The sequence below is a fragment of the Gossypium hirsutum genome, chromosome D04 (assembly GCF_007990345.1).
Source record: "Gossypium hirsutum isolate 1008001.06 chromosome D04, Gossypium_hirsutum_v2.1, whole genome shotgun sequence".
In the NCBI taxonomy this organism is placed as follows: Eukaryota; Viridiplantae; Streptophyta; class Magnoliopsida; order Malvales; family Malvaceae; genus Gossypium; species Gossypium hirsutum.
In genome coordinates, this window is record NC_053440.1 from 5,737,990 (window position 1) to 5,758,627 (window position 20,638).

The 20,638-nt window shown below is 29.6% G+C and overlaps 1 protein-coding gene across 1 annotated transcript; it reads left to right on the forward strand.

Annotated features, from left to right (window-relative positions):
- Positions 1-15,035: 15,035 nt before the first annotated feature.
- LOC107960949 (uncharacterized oxidoreductase At1g06690, chloroplastic) lies at positions 15,036-18,673 on the forward strand. Its single transcript, XM_041091777.1, has 11 exons — positions 15,036-15,055; positions 15,191-15,446; positions 15,910-16,001; positions 16,081-16,121; positions 16,250-16,414; positions 16,497-16,519; positions 16,648-16,719; positions 16,813-16,980; positions 17,310-17,392; positions 17,466-17,528; positions 18,179-18,673. Exons 2-11 carry the CDS (start codon positions 15,224-15,226, stop codon positions 18,362-18,364), a joined length of 1,116 nt encoding a protein of 371 aa, XP_040947711.1. The 5' UTR covers positions 15,036-15,055; positions 15,191-15,223; the 3' UTR covers positions 18,365-18,673.
- The last annotated feature ends 1,965 nt before the right edge of the window (positions 18,674-20,638 follow it).

The following is a 20,638-nucleotide window of genomic DNA, read 5'->3' on the forward strand; positions in this document are numbered from 1 at the left end:
CTACCTAAATTAGTCTTATATGTCGGGGAAAAGTGGTTAAATAGTTTGGATTTTTAAATATTTAGGGAAATATGTTATTTTTAGAAAGTGTGCCTGAAACTTCGTCTAATTGGATGAGCTTTTTGTTGACATGTTAGAGGAATCGCGTCCAGTTGAACGCATTTTCTTTGGAATTTTCAAAAAATATTTTCAGTTAGGCGTACTTTCCTTAACATGTCAACAAAAGCTAGACGCGCTTTCACATACTTTCTCCAAAAACGGCTTATTTCTCACAAGTTTCAAAAAAATCAACCTATATGGCCAATTAACAAACTTTACTAACATTTTTAGCTAATTTAACCATAATTACTATTAAAAATAACTAAAATATACTAAATACTAAATATTAAGAAGAGTTGCGCGTAGTAGTAGACGCATTACATTTTCAATAAAAGATGTAGGTTTGAAAAAGACTGCTTCAAACATGAAATATCTGAAAAACAAAAACTAGAAAAAAATATATCATAAATTAAACTTTTCACTATTAATTTTTATTTTTTAATAGTCAATAAATTGATCTTAATACTTATTATTTATAATCAAGTAATTTTTAGACGAAACATCTTAGTAAAATTAAATTTTTTATTTAAAAATTGTAATAACAACTATTTAAAATGGCAAATTCAATGATATACTGAATAAAAAAGTTTATATTGGTTAGTTCAAAAGTTTCTTCAAACTCATGTTTTATATAGACTAATTTTTAATGTCACTTGCATTTCACATAATTTTATATATTTAGTTTTTAATTAAATATTTTATAATAATAATATTTTTTATTAAATAAATAATAATATTTTAAATCATAATTAAAGCATTTAAACTCCCTACTCCATGGTTGCACCGTTAAATATTGCTTGTAAACTATCCAAGGTCTCTGGCATAGCACCTTCTCAAAATCTTTAGGGTTTTGAAATTTTGTCAGGTAATAGTCGTTTTCGATATCCATTAATCGAAACGTCTGAGATGGTCTCCATAACAAATAAATTTTGTTTTGGAGTGCGGAGTATCCAGTGTTTCTTCCTAGAAGTTTAATTACTACTGTATACTCTATGTCCTTAATGAGTATTTGATTTACCCGTTCAGAAAAATCGATTGACGGGATGCCGTGATGTAATACCCCGAAAATTTTTACAGTAAGATTTTATATTTGATATAGTAAGGAAATAAAGTGACAAAAAGGAGAATTTTGAGTTATGAAAACATTGGGAAGTATATTATGACATATTAATTAAAGAAAGGATTAAATTGCAAAAGTGAGAAAATTTTTATTATCCAAGAGTAAATACTCAAAATTGAGGGGTTAAAGTGTAAATATGAAAAAGTTGAAGGACAAATAGTGTAAATATTTTAAGGATGGAATTTTAAATGATCTAAAGGGTAAAATAGTCAATTAGAAGAAAGAGAAATCTAGAAAATAATGATGATGTTGGAGATATTTTATATCAAATAAATAAATAAATATTAGTTTATTAATATTTTAATTTGATTTTTAAATGACATTTTATCATTTTATTATTTTATTTAGTATATATATGTGTGGAAAAAAAGATGAAGAATCATCTTCCTTTCCCATGCATTTCACGTTAGAAGAGAAGAGAAGAAAGAAAGTTTTTCTTTCTTTACAATTTGGTCCTTCCACCAAAAATTTACTATTTTCACCTAGAAATCAAAAGAATTTTCATAGCTACCAAGAGATAAAAATGTTAAGGAGACTATGGAGAGCTAGAATATCAAGTTAGATTCGAGAAATAGAAGCTGGAGGAGAGAGAAAATCAAGTTAAACATTGAAATCAATAGAGCAAGGTAAGAACATCAAGATTTTAATATATTTTTGAGTTTGATATTATTGAAAAAGTAGGGAATTGATGTTAATGTAGGGATTTATTATATAAGGTTCTATGTTCTTGATATGTTAGTGAAGGGAAACAAGAGAAATTGATAGAAAATATTGTAGAGAAAGGAAATGAGGGTGTTATAAATTTGATTATCAACATCTTGCACTAAAACAGTTTTGGACAGCAACAGTAGGTTAACTTTGAAAAATACCATAAATCGTGGAAATCTAATTAGAGGATGAAAAAAATATAAAATTAAATCTTATTGAGTCTAGTTTCTCATAGAAGAAACGGTGTAAGTAATGGAATTGTAAATCATGAGATATAATGAATTTTGTTAGATAAAGTCAGAATGAATTTGGTTTCCCCTGTTCTGATTTGGAAAAATCATTAAAAATTGTATAAAAATAATTGGGTTATAGTTTATATATTTAAAATCCTTAATGAGTCTATTTTCAATAGAAACAAACAGGGACATCATCCGAATTCTATACAAAGAGATAATTAATTTTTAGTGAAGAGGGGTCAAAACTGTCAAACAGTGAATTAGGGGAAACTTTAAAGAATAAACTGTACTTATTGGCTAAACCAAAAATTCTGAAATTTTTATGGTAAGAATATATGTGAGTCTAGTTTTAGGAAAAATTAATGGATCTTAATTTGGAGCTCTCTAGCTCAAGATATAAATAAATTAGTGACTCTAACTCAGACAGACAGCTTGAATTTACATACAGGAAAATAGTGATAGTATGAATAATGTTGTTTAAATGTGTTGTACACATTAAGGATGTGGAATGGAGAGGAGGAGGAGGAAAATTTGGAAATACATGAATGATTTGTGTATAATTGGTCATATGATTGATTATAATTGATAAACGATGAAATAGAAATGATGTTTATATTTGTGCATTATTGGTCATGGTTTAAGCTCATGTGTGAAAATAAAGTTTCATAGTATGTGTATATGGTATATTCGGTATATGATTTGGCATGAAATAATGTCATGAATGGTTTATGAATTAACATATGTTGGTAAGCGTGATACATGAATAAATGTTGTGCTCATCCATGCTTATAATGCTTATGCTATATGTGTATTTGGCTAACATATTTGGTGTATATGCTTAGGCTTTGGCCAAGTAGTGGTTGGATTATGCCACGTTAATTTATAAGTTATGCATTGAAATGGTAAGTGCCTAATTGGAAATATGCTTGTGATCATGAAAAGGGTGGTAAGGTTTAAATTATGTAATCTTTAGTGAAATAGTTTATCATATGGTTAGTTTCAAAAAGAGTTATGTTTAAATACACTAGCTTGCGACTATGGTTGAATGATATGTTTATATCTTGTGTGATGTGCATAGGAAACGAGTGTGGAAAGATAATGAAATAGTAAGTTCATATGGCTGAAATTTAATGATTAAATGTTAATTTCATGAATTATATAATGTATGATGAGATATATTTGTTGATGATTTGAGAATAAAATAACAATGCGGAAATCGAATAAATGATCAAATTGAGCGAAACGTCAGATTTGAGTACTTCTAATCAGTGACAAGTGATAAGTGGTAGCTTTAGCTACACTTATCTGATCAGTGACAAGTGATAAGTGATAGCTTTAGCTACACTTATCTAATCAGTGACAAGTGACAAGTGACAAGTGATAAGTGGTAACTTTAACTACACTTATCTGATCAGTGACAAGTGATGAGTGGTAGCTTTAGCTACACTTATCTGATCTGGGACAAGTGACAAGTGATAAATGTGATCCGTGTAAGACCATGGCAGAGCTATGGCTTCGGAAAGTGCTAAGTGATCATACGCAAGACCATAGTTATACTATGGCAAAGTGGAAGTGAAGTACTCAATTTTCCATAACCATTCCCTAATTTGATTAAGGATGGTAAGTGACAAATGAGCCCAAAAGAATTATAGTAAATGGATAAGTGGTAGTGAATTTATACCAGGATGATGAGTTGAGTTGATATTGTTATTTAATCTAAAGTGATATTTTCATTGCAAACTTGAGAATTTCATAAATGTGTTAATGAATGGTATAATCAATAAACGTTGAGTTAAATGATAAATACGTATTAGTATTAAACTTAATGATTTGAATTGTGAACATAAGAAATTTGTGAATTGAATGAAATGGAAATGAAGCATTGAATTATTAAGACTTGTGAATTGCATGAATATGTATCGAGTCTCGTAGGTCCTATTTATTATGAATATAATATTTTGAACATATATTATGAAGAATTATAAAATCATGTTAATAATGTGAAAGTTTTAATTTAGATGAAGTTTTATAACTCGGTTAAATACGTTTATAAGTGTATGCGTTCTGGTAATGCCTCGTACCCTATTTTGGTGTCGAATACGGGTAAGAGGTGTTACACGTTAACCGAAGACCACACGGCGTCCACATCCAGTAACTCAAAATCTTCATCATCATCAAAACTGTCCATTGTCGCTGCTTTCCTTTCGACCCGAAGTCTCGTCCCCACCAGACATTCCTTCCAGGATCGAGGAATCGCTGAAGTCAAAATCGCCTCCATGACGACATCCTTATCACCCTTTGTATCCTTGATTCTTACTTTCTTAGTCGATCGATTATCAACTCCTATTCCTTCGCTATTCTCTTGCTCCGTAGACTCCATACCATACGTAATTTTAGATGAAACATTTTAGTAAATTAAAATTCTTATTTAAAAATGTAATAACAACTATTTAAAATGGTGAATTCAATAATATACTGAACAAAAAAATAATTATATTGGTCAGTTCAAAAGTTTCTCCAAACTCATTGATTATATATACTAGTTTTTAATGTCACTTGAATTGATTTTTAACTTTTATTCAAATTGTTGAATATAATCAAAAAATATAAATTTATTTATTAAATAAATAATAATATTTTAAATTATAAGTAAAGTATTTATACCTTATTCAATATAGAATATAATTTAGTCACCCTTATTAGATAAGTTGTCAATTTTAGTCACCTCGTTAGATAAGTTGTCCAATTTAGTCACTCTACTGTTAAATGCCTTTGGTCACCAAACAAAATTCTGACGTGGCAATCTTTTGATTGGTATAATAACAAATTTAGCCTTCAACACTTTGCACATTCTATCAAATTTGTTCTAGTTCTAAAAAATTCAATAAATTTAACCTTCAATATTTGCACATTTTTATTAATTTAGTCCAAATTTTAAAATTAAAAGAATATAAATTTAAAAACTTGAAAATATAAACTATCAACAAATAACCATTTTTATTAACCATTTCATCCATGAAAACATTTAACAAATAACCAAAGCAACCATCAAGCTATCAACAAAGTGACCATTGCCATTATGCTATACTTATTTACATAACCTACAAAACCAACAAGATCCAAAATACCATCAACTGCAAAATCAACATTTCAAACATAAGACTTCCTAGGTACATGCCAAAACCAAAATAAGAGCATCACTAACACTTGAGTTCGGGATTGTTGCTAGATGTTGAACCGACATACAAAATGAATAGTACCTAACCTGCGCACGGACAAACAAAAACATATGCTTAGTATAACTCAATGGTATTTCTATAATTCAAACGATAAGTATAATATGAAACATAAAATAGCATAAACTTAAAATGAAAATATCATGCAAATCATCAAGCCAAATATGCTATTTCACATAATCATGTACTCAAAACCATCTTATTTCTCTTATATAAACTTAAACCTATCTCATTTTGCAAGTTAATAATCATATAATTCATGTAAGATACATTTCAACTCAAAATCCAACTTCATGATTTCATGGAACATAACATATTAATGATCCCAATTCAATCCACAATCCACAATCCACAATTCACATTTCATTTTCCATTTCTAATTTTATTTCTTATTATTTTTGCCATATCAAAATAATATAAACCATTTTGTTCTTTTATATCCCTATTAACACGATTCAGACTCGAACTGATACACGGATCCAACCAATATACCAGTTTGGCACCTAGTGCCTCATCGGATAAATTCGAAGCAAATAGTTGCTCTCAACGCTATCAAATATATTGACACTCAATGTCCCATCATTTAAACAGAAGCAAATTGGCACCCAATGCCTTATCAACTCGTAGTCAAAGAAATCCTTAAACTCTTCTTATCATATGGCATGCCAACTATATTTGACTCTACCTGTAATACCCTACAAATTTTTATAGTAAGATATTATTTTTTATATAATAAAATAAGGAAATAAAGCGACAAAAAGGGGAAATTTTGGAGTTATGTCAGTATTGGGAAGTATATTATGACATATTAGTTCAAGAAAGGATTAAATCGCAAAAGTGAGAAAAGTTTTGTTGCCCAAGAGTAAATATTCAAAATTTAAAGGGTTAAAGTGTAAATAAGAAAAATTTAAAGGACCAATGGTGTAAATATTTTAAGGGTGGAATGATCTAGAAACTAAGAAAAATGGATGAATTAGGACCAAATTGAAAAAGGTGAAGAATTTTGAGGGACTAAATCGTAATTTTACCAAATTAAGTGATGACTCAAGGATGAAATTTTAAAAGACCATAAAGAGAAAAATGGTCAATTAGAAGAGAGATAACTCTAGAAGATAATGATGATGTTGGAGATATTTTCGATTAATTAAATAAATATTAGTTTATTAATATTTTAATTTGATTTTTAAATGATATTTTATTATTTTATTGTTATTTTATTTAGTATATATATAAGAAAAGGAAGATGAAGAATCATCCAACCCACCATTTTTCACATGCACCAATGTAAGAAAAATAGAGAAAGAAAGAAAGTTTTGCTTTCTTTACAATTTGGTCCTTCCACAAAAAATTCACCATTTCATCTAGAAATCAAAAGAATTTCCATATTCATCAAGAGAGAAAGATAACAAGGAGACTATGGGATGCTAGAATATCAAGTTAGATTCAAGAAATAGAAGATGGAGGAGAGAGAAAATCAAGTTAAAGATTGAAATCAATATGACAAGGTAAGAACATCAAGATTTTAATATATTTTTAAGTTTGATATTATTGAAAAAGTATGGAAATGATGCTAATGTAAAGTTCTCGTATATATGGAACTATGTTCTTGATATGTTAGTGAAAAGAAAATAAGAGAAAGTAATGAGAAATAGTGTAGAGAAAGAAAAAAAGGGTGTTATAAACATGGTAATAAACATATTGCACTAAAACAGTTTTAGACAGCAACAGTAGGATAACTTTGAAAAATCACCATAAATTATGGAAATTTAATTAGAGGATGAAAAAATATTGAATTAAAGCTTATTAAGTGTAGTTTCTCATAGAAGAAATGGTGTAAGTAATGAAATTGTAAATAATGAGATATAATAAATTTTGTGAGACAAGGTCAGAATGAATTTGGGGTTACCCTATTCTGATTTTTGGAATATCATAAAAAATTTAATAAAAATAATTAGAGGCTTAAATTTTATTTTTAAAATCCTGAATGAGTCTATTTTCAATAAAAACAAACGGGAACATCATCCGAATTCTGTACAAAGAGATAATTAATTTTTAGTGAAGAGGGTTCGAAACTATCAAACAATGAAATAGGGAAATTTTTAAAGAATAAACTATACATATTGGCAAAACTAAAAATTCTTAAAATTTTATGGTAAGAATATATGTGAGTCTAGTTTCAGAGAAAACTTTCGGATCTCAATTCGGAGTTCTGTAGCTTAAGATATAATTAATTTAGTGACTATAACTCAAGTGAATAGCTTGTTATGAGTAAACAAGTAAATAGTGGTATTATGTATATATCAAGGATGCGGAATGGAGTGGAGGAGGAGGAAAAATATATGTGAATATTCAGCTAATATGAGTTTATTTTAAAATAGCTAATTTACATGTTTTAGATTTAAGGACTAAATTGAATAAAAGTAAATTTTAAGGGTAATTTTATAAAAATGTCAAAAATGACCAAATTGCATGAAATGAATTGTTTTATTATTTAAATTAATAAATTGAATGAAATATTAATTTAGATCAAGATTGGGTAAAATTCGAGGAAAATGAAAAATTACTAAAATGTCCTAGAATTTTGGTATTTCTGCAATTTAGCTCGGTAAGTTCGTGTAACTTGAATTATATTCTTAAATGCTTGAAATGTATGTTATTGATGTGAATATGATTTGAATGTTCATTGTATGAAAATTGATGAAACATTGATATATTTGATAAAAAGGGGAAGAAATCCCGGTTGAATGGAAGGAAAATTTGATGGATCTCTGAAAAGGAATTGACTGTAAAAAGGATCTAGCCCGGACAGGTGATCCTATCCTGATATAGCCCTCCCGAAGAATATGTGAAAAATAGATTTAGCCCAGACGGGTAATCCGAATTAGGGTCTGAATTTAGCCTGAACTGATAATTTAGATCCAAGCTCATTAAAGTAATTGTCATTGCAGGGGATTTAGCCTGGACTGGTAATCCCGCTGTAAGGATGAGGTTCGCGGGAGTGTGCTCCCTGAAATGGAAATGTGCGCACATGAATATGAATTGACAGACCCGGATTTGTACACTAAAAGTGTACCTCTAAAAATCCATCGAAATTTCCGAGAAATTCAACGGGATAAATATGAAAAATAATAAGGGTAATAGAAAACATGGAATTTAATTATTATTGGAAATATATTATTGAATTTAATACCCAATTTGGATTGAACGCGAGATTGAGTACAATCGTTCTGTGCCAAAGGATGAATTGACGGTAAATTTCCCAAGTAAACTGAGGTTTAGCATTTGTTGCGGACTTTCGTGTTTACTATCTGTTTAGCTCTCATGAGCTTAAGTTCAGCCTTTGAGCTTCTGAAAACGATGTACTCATATCCGTAAGTTGTTCTTCGAAAGGTAAAATACCGGGAGTTGTCTTGAATGGTAATATAATTATTTATATGATGCATTGAATTGGTAAGTATTTAAGTGAAAATATGCTATTGCTCATGAAAAAGTATTAAGGTTTAAATTAAGCAATTTTCTTATGAAATGACTTATCATGTGATCAATTCGGGAAAGGCTTTGGGTAAATGCACTAGCTTGTGACCATGGTTGAATGATATGTTTATGACTTGTGTAACATGCATATGGAACAAGCGTGGAAAATAAAGAAATGCAAATGAAAATAAAGAAATTATCAAGAGTTAAAGTTATATAAAATCCTACTAAGCTTGGGATAATATGTTTAAGTGATACTGTGGATTTATTCACCTTGTAAGTTGATGAATATAGCTTCATGGGTATTGTGGTATCAATATTGGGTTATCCTTGATATGTATAGATTTCATATTTTAAAAGAACTAATATGATTAAAGACTGCACGAGCTTACTAAGCATTCATTGCTTACGTATTTGTTTTTTTATTTACCCTACAGATTATCGGAAGCTCGATTGGGTTGGAAACTTGTCGGAGATATATCACACTATCCATTGGTTTTATCGGTAATTTTGGATGATTTGATTCTAGTTATAATGGCATGTATAAGTTAATTTAGCCAACGTTGGCTCATTAATATTTTGATTTTGGTTGGTTTCAAATATGAATTCTAGATGAAATGAAATGTCTGAAAATTAACTTGTAAATTTTGGTAATGCTCCGTAACCCTGTTTCGGCTACGGATTCGGGTTAGGGGTGTTACACTACCTAAACAATTAATAGGGGTTTTCATTTCATAACCAACCAATGTCTCAATTCCATAGTTATTTTAATCAAGAAAACATTTATTCAACATATATAGTAGCCATAATTATCTTAATTCATGCTGAATTTTCATAGTTAATAAAAATACACACATTTATCAAACATATTCATTTCAATCCTCATAATCGTTATTCGATTCAAATCATCCAAGTGAGCAAGAATTCTCACCTCATATCTTACCATGAATGAACAAATCAATATACATCAATTTATAATTAGTTCAGATTATAGAAACACAAATCGTAAACTCCAAGCTATTTGTCGACGACTTTATCTTTTCCTTTCTTTTTTAAGGAATATGGGTCGATGTTAGCTATGGGATAAAACGAACAACACAATTCGCCAATACACAAAAAATTTCACATTCAATTGCTAATATATGAAACTTTTGCATTTTATTCAATTTAGTCCATAAACTAGGACTAACATAACTTCCACATTTAACCTCAAATTTTTATAACAATTTCACTCTAAGCCAAATTTAACTCCCTATTTCTCATTTATACCTTAAAATTTTTAAAATTTTTCAATATGGTCCCTATTGCACAAAATCAACAATTGACTTTACAATTTAATCCTTTTTCACTTCTAACCTAAAAATCTATCAAATTGGTCCCTAAAACTTTAACTATTCAACAATAGTAGCACCTTCAATTTTTAACAGTATTGAAAAATAGGACATGGGTCAGCTAGCTTATAGTATCGGGATTCCGAAAATATAAAAATTATGAGAAAATGACTAAATTGCACTAACTAATTTAAGCTTAGAAAAATTAAGCTCTAAGATTCAATTCAATTCTCTTCTAATTATAATTTATTAAATATTTACAAGTCCAATTTATAGCATTGGGGTTCAGGAACTATATTTTTCGACACTACAGACTTTCGGGTTATTACACTTCTCTTGACTCCCACACAACTTTCACGCCGACAACACTACAACTTTCACTGCCTTCCACCATTACACTAACCACACAAACCTCTAAGCACCACTCCATTCCCATAACCACCACTGTAGTTCCCTGACCTATTATCTGACTCTATCTTCAAGCTCCAATATTGGTAAAGCCTCACCTAAAACCAATACTGAGAACACAATCAAAATTCAACCAATAAATTCAGTAACAACAACCAATCTTCAAAAAGAAAGAGGGGGGGGACTCCAAATCTAGTGATTTTAGACTTGCAAAATTGGGAAGAAAAAATTAAAAAGAAAAAAGAAAAGAAAGAAAGAGAAATAAAAAAATAAGTGGAGAAGTTTTATCCTTATAAGGCGAGACTTGAGTGTTATGATTTGTATCAAAAACTTAGTACTTGTTATATAATATGTTTGATTTTTTATAAGTTGGTGCGAAAGATTGGAAAAGTGAAATCTATAACCCTTAGCCACATTGAAGGTGTTGAAGTGAAATCATATCACTCAACTTTACAAATGCAAAAAAAAAAAAAAAAAATACTTTGTATCCCTCTAGGTATTGTGTTTGCGTTTAGTCAACAATGGAGCATGGATGGATGGAGTTAAGGTTTCCACCACCATATTAGTAAAAAGAGGGAGAAGAAAATTTGTATTTATAGTTTTTAATATTTTTTTACCGAAAAAGAAAGGAAAGGGAAAACTTTTTTCAAGTCATTTGCTGATTATTTAACTTTTTTCGTTCTTTTAATGGGTTACGTGTCAATGTTAGAAATTAGTACCATTTGATTAGAGTACCATAATGATAAACAAAAAAAAGTACAAGTACTACATTGAAAGATTTGATAAAGTATAAAGGTAATTTATACTATCATCCCTTCTAAAACAATTTTAAAGTTCGGATTTTTATTCGATATTTAAAAGAAAATAAGAAAAAAATTATTTTGAGAAAATGGTACTTGAGTTTTGAATCAAGAATTACACAAAATCAAAATCAAGTTTTAAAAATGTAAAAATGGCCTGTCAAAATTTAGGATTTGATGTTGAAATCTGAAAAATTATATACTTTCCAATGAAAATATGAAGTTCTCATCTGAAATGAAGGAACAATAGAGGCAAAATTTAATTATTTTGCTAAAGGTCATTTCTCCAATGGTAAAAATTCAAACGTGCCAACGATAAAATTTTGAAATAGCCCAACAATAATTCTAATTTCCTATAAATACTTAGGCCATTTTCCATTTTTTTCACTCAAATCCAACTTTCTCTATTCTTTCTAAACCCTCAATTCTTTCAAGGTTTGTTCGAAATTTTCCAATAAATTTGTATAAAAATATTATAGTTTTATTTTATTATCTCATAGATTATTCATTTCGATTAATTTTTCATGAATGGCAAGTTCTTTTATTCGTTTCGACAGTAAGCACATTTCCGCCGCTCAATCGATAATGGTAAGGAAAAAATTTAAATTTTGTTATTTTCAATTAAGTTAATTTTAAAGTTTTTATTTTTAAAAAAATTTATTTTGTTGATATAAATAGGTAGATGATCATGTTTTGGGGAGGTTCATACACAATTTATCAAAAAGCGCACCAAATGAAATTCATGGTTATTTGCAAGATGTGAGATTCTTACATGCGTCTCGTATGCTCAATGGCTGTAAATTGGACCCTATACTTATCAACGTGTTGGTGGAAAAATAAATACTCGAGACACACACATTTCATCTTCCATGACGTAAGTGTACAATCACACTTGAGGACGTAACTTTACAACTCCGTTTACCTGTGGATGGGCTAGTCATTACGAGGGCAGTGATCGTTCTCGGTAAATAGGACCTTTGTGAGGCATTTTAAGGGAAGGTGTCGAACAATTTTTAAGGTAGTCGGATAGAGATGAGATGGTTTCCTCCTAACGTGATTGACGTTGTCAAGGAACAATATACTTGAGAATTCATCATGAGGTTAATCGAGGGCATTCTAATTCCCGATAAATCTCAAAATTTGGTACACATAAGGTGAATACTACACCTGGTTGACTACAAAGAATGCGGTCAACTGAGTTGAGGATCAGTCATGTTGGCCACATTGTATAGGGAGTTGTGCCGGATGACAGAACTGGATAAGATGTAAATTGGTGGTTGTCTGCTCTTGGTGCAGTCATGGGCATGGTGGCGGTTACCATTTTTATGTCCCCGAGTGGATGCCCTTTATACATTCTCGTTGATGACAAGGTAAAATTCATTTGATAATAATATATAGTTACCATAGTAAACGTTATTTATTTATTATATGTTTGAATTAACATATTGTTTGAGTAGGTGGAACCATGAGTCGAATTTTGTGGAACTACCGGAGCTATTGTTAGATCAATGCTCAGAAGCCAAGGTTAGTTATTAAAATTTTCAAACCTATAGTAATTACGCAATGATTTGAAATTTAAAATTTTATAGATAACAAAATTTATAATCGTGCACTGAAAGCTTGAATGAAAAGTTTTCAAAAACAAAGTTACTAAAATATAAAGTTCCAAATATAAAAATTAAAGTTAATATATATATATTTTGCTCATTGAATTTGTTCATTTATATTTAATTGATACATTCTTGGTAATTGAAATTGTATTCTGTCACCAATTTGATATCTTTGCACTAACATTGTTAATTTGTATTAACGTGACAACCTCTTAGTATGTACTATGACAAACATAAATAGAAAAAAAATTTAATTATATATAAAATAATAATATTTTTTTCAAATTAAGTATGAACATGGACAAACTGGCATCTAGATAGATCTAAATTTAGACAATCATTTGTCTAGATTCATCCAGATGTGTTTTAATAATATTATATAATCATAAAATATCAATTTTTAGGTTATTATTGTTTTAAAATATATAAAAAATATAAAAACCTATCAGATTTTTAAAAATATATAATTTATAAATTTATAAAGATATATAAAATTAATTAAAAAACACATTTAGAATGAATCTTAATAAATTATTATCTTGATGTATTTGAATCTAGACAACAATCTTTCTAGGCTCATTCTTGATGTGAAAACTTTTGTATACATTTTGATTGATTTATACATTTTAATTTTTAAAATTTTAAAATAATAATATAAATAATCTAATATTTTATTTAAAAAAATATATGTAATTACTAAAAAAACAAATCTGAAATGAAATTAGACAATTGGTTGTTTAGATTTAAATGTATATACACAACCATTTGCCCAGGTTCATTCTTAATGTGAAAAAATATAATTTATATATTTTTCAAAAGTTTTAAAATTTTTATTTATGTTTTTCAAGTACCACACTAATAGGCCGTCATGTGTCACCATTGAATTGACTATCAGTATCACGTGAGCATAAATTAACTATGTTAGTGTGTAGATACCAAATTATGTAATGAAATACAAGTTCAAGAGACAAAATATACATTAACCTTAAAAATCCCAAACATACAAGTTTTTCGAAAATGAAAACTTTTGCCAAAATTAGAATTTTCTAAAATGAAAGATTTTTAAAAAAATGACTAAATTTGTCCAACAAACATTTTTTTTAACATTTGGTGCACCTTACTTCTAATAATTAATTATATTATATGATACACGAAAATAAAATAAAATAATACTTAATTATTATTCAAATTATTTAAATAAATTTAATATACTAAATTATTTAACTCGAAATTTATTTTAATTTTAAATATTCTAGTCACATATTGGGTAAATTAGAAAAAAAAGTTAATTAATGATTTAGGCTTTTTTTTCATATTTAAAGAAATATGTCGATTTTGGCGAGAGAAACAAAAAATACGCTGCAAGAAGCATTTTCTGTTGACATGTCTAAAAATACGTTTTCTTTAATAATTTAATGTATCAATTCATTTGGTTGGATGGTTAAATGTTAGTAATTTTATCTTTTAGTCTCAAGTTTGATTCCTCTCTTATACATGTTTGTATTTTTTTATTTTATGTTGTTTTAAATTTTTTTAATTTTTAATTAATGTTTTTAATTAATAAATATTTTTCTTTTTAATTAATAATTCTTTTATTTATATAAAAAAATTACTAAATATGTAATTATATAATAAAAGTATATCATTATGTTAAAAATATTTTTAATTAATAACTCATTTATTTATATATATAATTTATTTTTATTTTATAATATTAAAATTTACCATATTCTAGATAAAAAATAATATTTAAAATATTTTACATATAAAAATAATAATGATATTTGAAATACTTAATTTTATAATATTAAAAATCATTATACCCACAATATAAATAAGGGGAGAAAATAAATATTTAATATATAAAAGCAAAATATATGGAACAAATTAGTTAACAATCAAAACCCCATACGTTTTTAAGGTAATACATGAATCATTATTCTTGAACTCGTTTAAAAGAATAATACAAATATCAATACTGGGCTAAGAGTCAATTAAGTATTTAACATTCCTGTGGATGCTTGCTAAACTACGTACGTGTCTTGAAATTTTTCTGTGGATACTTTACTTTCCACTGGATATAAAAAGTTTTCAGCAAAAATAAATAATTATATTTTGTTTTGAAAAGTAAAATAAAATCTTATTTGTGTTAGGAATTGCATGTACAGAATTTGCCCTTGAGTTCCAAAGGAATATCATCAATGGCCATGAATGTCAGCAGTGCCTGTTTCTCAGTTTTGAGTTGCAAGAAACCCAACCGAATAAGAGCGGTTGCTTCTGAGGATTTTGCCACTACCGCTGCTCTCAAAACAGATACAGAAGACAAATTGAAGTTAGGCGGATCGGAGCTCAAAGTGACAAGGCTCGGAATTGGAGCTTGGTCTTGGGGTGACACCAGTTACTGGAACAACTTTCAATGGGATGGTAAACTTTTACATTTTTCAGCTCATTTTTCTTTGATTTTTTGCTTATTTTTATGGTGTTTTGTGTAAGTAATTTCATAAAATGAAAATAACAGAATAATGGGTTTTTTCGTCTTCTCTTCCCCCCCCATATTTTAATGTAATTCAGCGTTTTCTTGCTTGTGTAACGTGTTTGTATGGTTCAAAAGTTAAAAGGTTGTTTGATATCTAGATTTTGGATTATTTTACTCTTTTTTTTCTCTCTAATTAAGTTTATATATTTGTATCCCTTGTATACTGGCAGGTTCTTGGATTAGAACTATTGATTTATTGTTTTCTTCCAATTACTAGGTTTAGTGTTAGATTTGATTTGTACAACTGCCACAAAGTGATGTGTTGAGAATGTTCTATGTGGAACTCTTGGTCTGCATTTGTTGCTTATGCTTTCTGCATATCTGATTGATTTGTACTTGCTGTGGAAGCAGATCAGAAATTGAAGGCTGCTAAGGCTGCTTTCAATGGAAGTCTTGATTGCGGAATTACGTTTTTCGATACAGCTGAAGTTTATGGCTCTCCGGTAAAACACGAGATCATCTATAAATCAATTTATTTACTTTATTTATGGAAGAATACCGTTGATGATTCCTTTTTCACAGCTCGCCTTAGGTGCTGAAAATTCTGAAACTCTACTGGGAAGGTATGTGTCTTGAATTTCATTGAGGACAACGGTGTTACTTTAAAATCTCACCGAAGGTGGAATTAGCTTGCTCTAGTTTAGTTATCTGCTGGCTTACTCTTCTAACAAAATACATTGTTTATTTAAAGATTTATAAAGGAAAGAGAAAATGATAATCCCGGTGAAGAGGTTGTTGTTGCAACGAAGTTTGCAGCTTTGCCTTGGAGGTTTGGTCGTCAAAGTGTCATCAGTGCACTCAAGGATTCCCTTAATCGGCTTGGCCTTTCATCAGTAGACCTTTATCAACTCCATTGGTCCGTAGTCATAATGCTTTATAGGATTTATTGATTGTATTTCTTAGTAATTCATCACAATTTTTCTTCTATTGCATTTCAGGCCTGGTATATGGGGAAATGAAGGTTGTTCGCAATGCAACACCCACTATTTCATTGAAGAATCAGACTTTATATAAGCTAGTACAATTGGATGTTTAAGCTGCCCAATCATGTTGAATAGAAGCTGAGTTCACTGAAAAATGATTTTTCAGGGTATATTGATGGTCTTGGCGATGCTGTTGAACAGGGCCTAGTGAAGGCGGTTGGTGTATCAAATTACAGTGGTAATGTTTCTGTTGTGAATTACTGATTGCCACAGTTCGTGTTCCTCCTCATACACATTGTAACTATCATAATGTAAAAACTCCTTGCTTCAGAGAAGCGACTTCGTGATGCTTATGAAAGGCTCAAGAAGAGAGGAATTCCTCTAGCTTCGAACCAAGTGAATTACAGTCTCATATACAGGTTACCTGAGCAGAATGGAGTAAAAGCTGCTTGTGATGAGCTTGGGGTCACGTTGATTGCTTATTCTCCTATTGCACAAGGTCATGTCCGTCTTTTTTCTTTTTTTAGTTGCTTGTTTATATTCATTTAAGTGCGAGTCTTTTGTTGTCTGCCATGATACTGATGTAAAGAATTAACAATAATAAATATAAAATCGAGCACGTTAGGGTGTGTGGATTTGGAACTACTAGCATTCATTTTAAACAACACTTTTGCATGTGCAAGGTCGATTATCCACCAAAATGGGATGATGTAGTACACAAAGTCAAATAATCAGAGTTTGGAAACAAGAACTAATGTCAAATGCATAAACTGAGTCTGGCATATATATTCTTTTTAACACAAGTAGGGTGCCATATCTTTGTTTCAGGTGCCCTTACCGGGAAATATAAACCAGAAAATCCGCCATCTGGACCTAGAGGCCGGATTTACACTCCGGAGTTTTTAACTAAGGTATGTCTCTTGAGTATTTCGTATCCCAATTTTAATTTCAGACTTGATTGCTAAGGTCTTTTTAAATATACAGCTCCAACCTCTCCTTATCAGAATTAAGGAAATAGGAGGGAACTATGGGAAAACTCCAACACAGGTTTGTTCTTGTTCTTTTGCTTGTATATATATATATATATATGCTTAAATCTGTTGATAGATCTGCTGCTTCAATATTATGGTCATATTAACAGCACCTAGCAAAAAGACAAGTGCATTAGAAACTCGATATTTCATGTGCTGCCCATTGGACACCCAACATCTTTAGGCATTAGGCTTTGATGGCGTTTTCTTTTCATTGCACAATATGTGACTCAGCTTAATTACAACCATGGACACTAGTCCGTCTACAACAACCTCATAATCATGGCCTACACCAGCTGGGAAAATCTTGGCTCAAGTTGGTGAAATAATTGGTACAGAAGTTGTCTTCTTTAAGGTATATTTGATTTCCATGACCCATTCCTTGACCAAACAGCATATGCTGTCATGCACTAAGATCACAATGAGATGAGAAAAAACCACAAAGCTTCGCAAGTGCTTTAAGTCCTCTTTGATGGCATTATCCTAATTTGGTATCTATGTATCATCTCCCCTGTAACTTTTTAGATACACATCTGGAAGTTGTCACAAATAGGTGGAAACAGGCTGTTTTCTTCTCATACTTTTTCATCTCGAGTTGCAACTACTCGATGGGGTATTTTTAAAATGTGCTGAGATCTTTTATGAAATGAGCTTTTTTTACTACAGGTGGTGCTGAACTGGTTAATAGCACAGGAGAATGTTGTGCCAATCCCAGGAGCCAAAAATGCTGCACAAGCTAAGGAATTTGTAGGTGCCCTTGGCTGGAGACTAAGCAACGAAGAAGTGGATGAGCTACGGTCACTGGCATCGGAGATAAGTCCTGTTACCGGTTTTCCTGTGGAGAAGCTGTAATTCTTTTTGCTCCGATTCAGGTTGATTTAATTCTTGAATGTTAAACATAGAATGAATAACTCATATTCTAGTATTGGTTCCTTTGAGCCTCATCGTTTGGGTGTTCATTCTGATGCCCAATTTATGGGATCAGATAATGGGAATTGTCTACTAATGGTGTGTGGGGCAATGATTTCTACAAAAAAAAAAAGAAAAAAGAAAAAAAAAGAGAGAGTAATGGTTCCTCTTTCTCTCCCCACCCTGTTTGTAATAGTACCATGTAATGTATGTATATCTTTGTGGCAGTCCATTCAAAGAAATTCAATCCTAGAAGCCTTACCATTTATTATAATGTATAACTTAAAAAATCAATTAAAGTTTAAGAAGGACACATTTGTCTCCAATTCTGAAGAGCAAAACCATGAGCTGTTTATGGTATGGTACAAATCTATAAGCTTTAGCATATTGAAGATTCATAAGCAGCCATGGAATAGCTTAAGCTAGCTAAACTCATTTCCCAAGTTTTTTTTTAATTAAATAAAAATTGAATCCAACACTGAATATAATGTTTTAGGCAATGCATTTCTTTAAATCAAACAAATAATTTGATCTCTCAAACCCAAAAAAAGTCATCCTTGAATGCTTTTTAAGAAGTCAAAGCTATGTCAATCAGATTTCCAATTTATTATTTCTGAAAGGTACAATAATAACAAATTACGATATGAATTTCAAAATTTTTAAGAAATGATATATTTCTTGGTTTATAAATTTTACTTTTTTAAAAAACTGTCAAATTAGTAAACAAAAATTTATTTTCCAAATTAAAAAATAAATAAATAAAATTCTTGTCTTCTACTTCTGAGCCTTACAATGTATGTTTGCTTGGTCCAATTATCGTCACTAGTGATAATTAGACTGAAAGATTTTTTTTTAATATGTTGTTGAATTTTTTAATAAAAGTGAATTAAAAAAAAATCTGGTTTGGCTGGGAAAGTTGTGGCTGACACAAGTATGAAAGTTGGTGACCCTGGGTGTATCAAAGGCATGGCCATTTGGAAACAAATCCACCAACTGCAGTAGAGAGAGAGAAAATTTGTCTTGGTTCTCATAGCTGAAAAGGACAACAAAAATAACATCCTGCTCCATTACGCTCAACGAGTGATGGGCGGAGGTTAGGCGAAGTTTGAAAAATTAATGCTATAAAAAATATATAATTTTATTATTTAATAGTTTATATTTTTATATTTTTTTAAGAATTAAATTAATTTTTTTATTGAAAATTAAAGTGTAATATTATTATTAATTAAAAATTTTATAAATTATAAAATAACTTAAATAGAAATTTTTTCATTTTAGGGAGTTTGTCAAGGATTAAAATAAATTGACCATGTTGTCATTTGTTAAAATAATTAAAATAAATTAAGTTCATTTGTTAATGATTTTCGTCATTGATCATGTTGACCGTTAAAATAAATTGACGAACTAATCAGATGATGATCTTTTTACTTGAAGCCCTAACTGCATGTTTTACTTGGATATGAAGGCTTTTATGAGATAGTTATTAAAAATAATTAAAGAGGTATTTTTAACTTTTAAACGAGAGCTTAAAGTTTAACAAAACGCCATTGAAGAGACTCTTGTATTATTAGAGCTTAAAGCCTATAAATAGGCTGCTGATTGACTTCCTCATTAGTCATTTGGAGATGTATTTAGACACTACTTGTTTAGGGATTTGTATGGAAAGATATTTGGGTAGAGTGATGTAACAATTTTAAATCAACTTTAGGGAGTTTTAGCCAATAGTTGTACCATATGAATTGTTGAATAAAATCATTCTCTAAACAAGGCTCCGCAGATGTAGAATTGATGAATCCTCGAATCGCGTTAACGATTATTGTGTGATGATTTTCTCTTTGCTTATCTTTTTGACTCACATTTTAGATTTGTGTTTATTTCTCTTATTGCTTTGCTTTCTATATTGATGTGTTTAAACTGTTCTGTCCTACCCTCTGTTCAAACATCTATCTAAAAATTTGTTTGAACATCAAATTAAATAGAGATCTAATTGAGGTTCTAACATAACCCAATTAAATAAAGCATTGTCCAAAGTTGATCTAAAACTAAAAAACTTGTCATTCCAAAATTAAAATGTATAGAGCTTTTTGCTACTTCAATAAAACAATCATAACTTAAGTTTCAAAAGTCAAATTGACACATTTCAAATTGCGTTGAAAAGATAAGAAACAACCCTACACATCCAAGTTGATGAATCTACTTAGATATGCTTGGATCTCA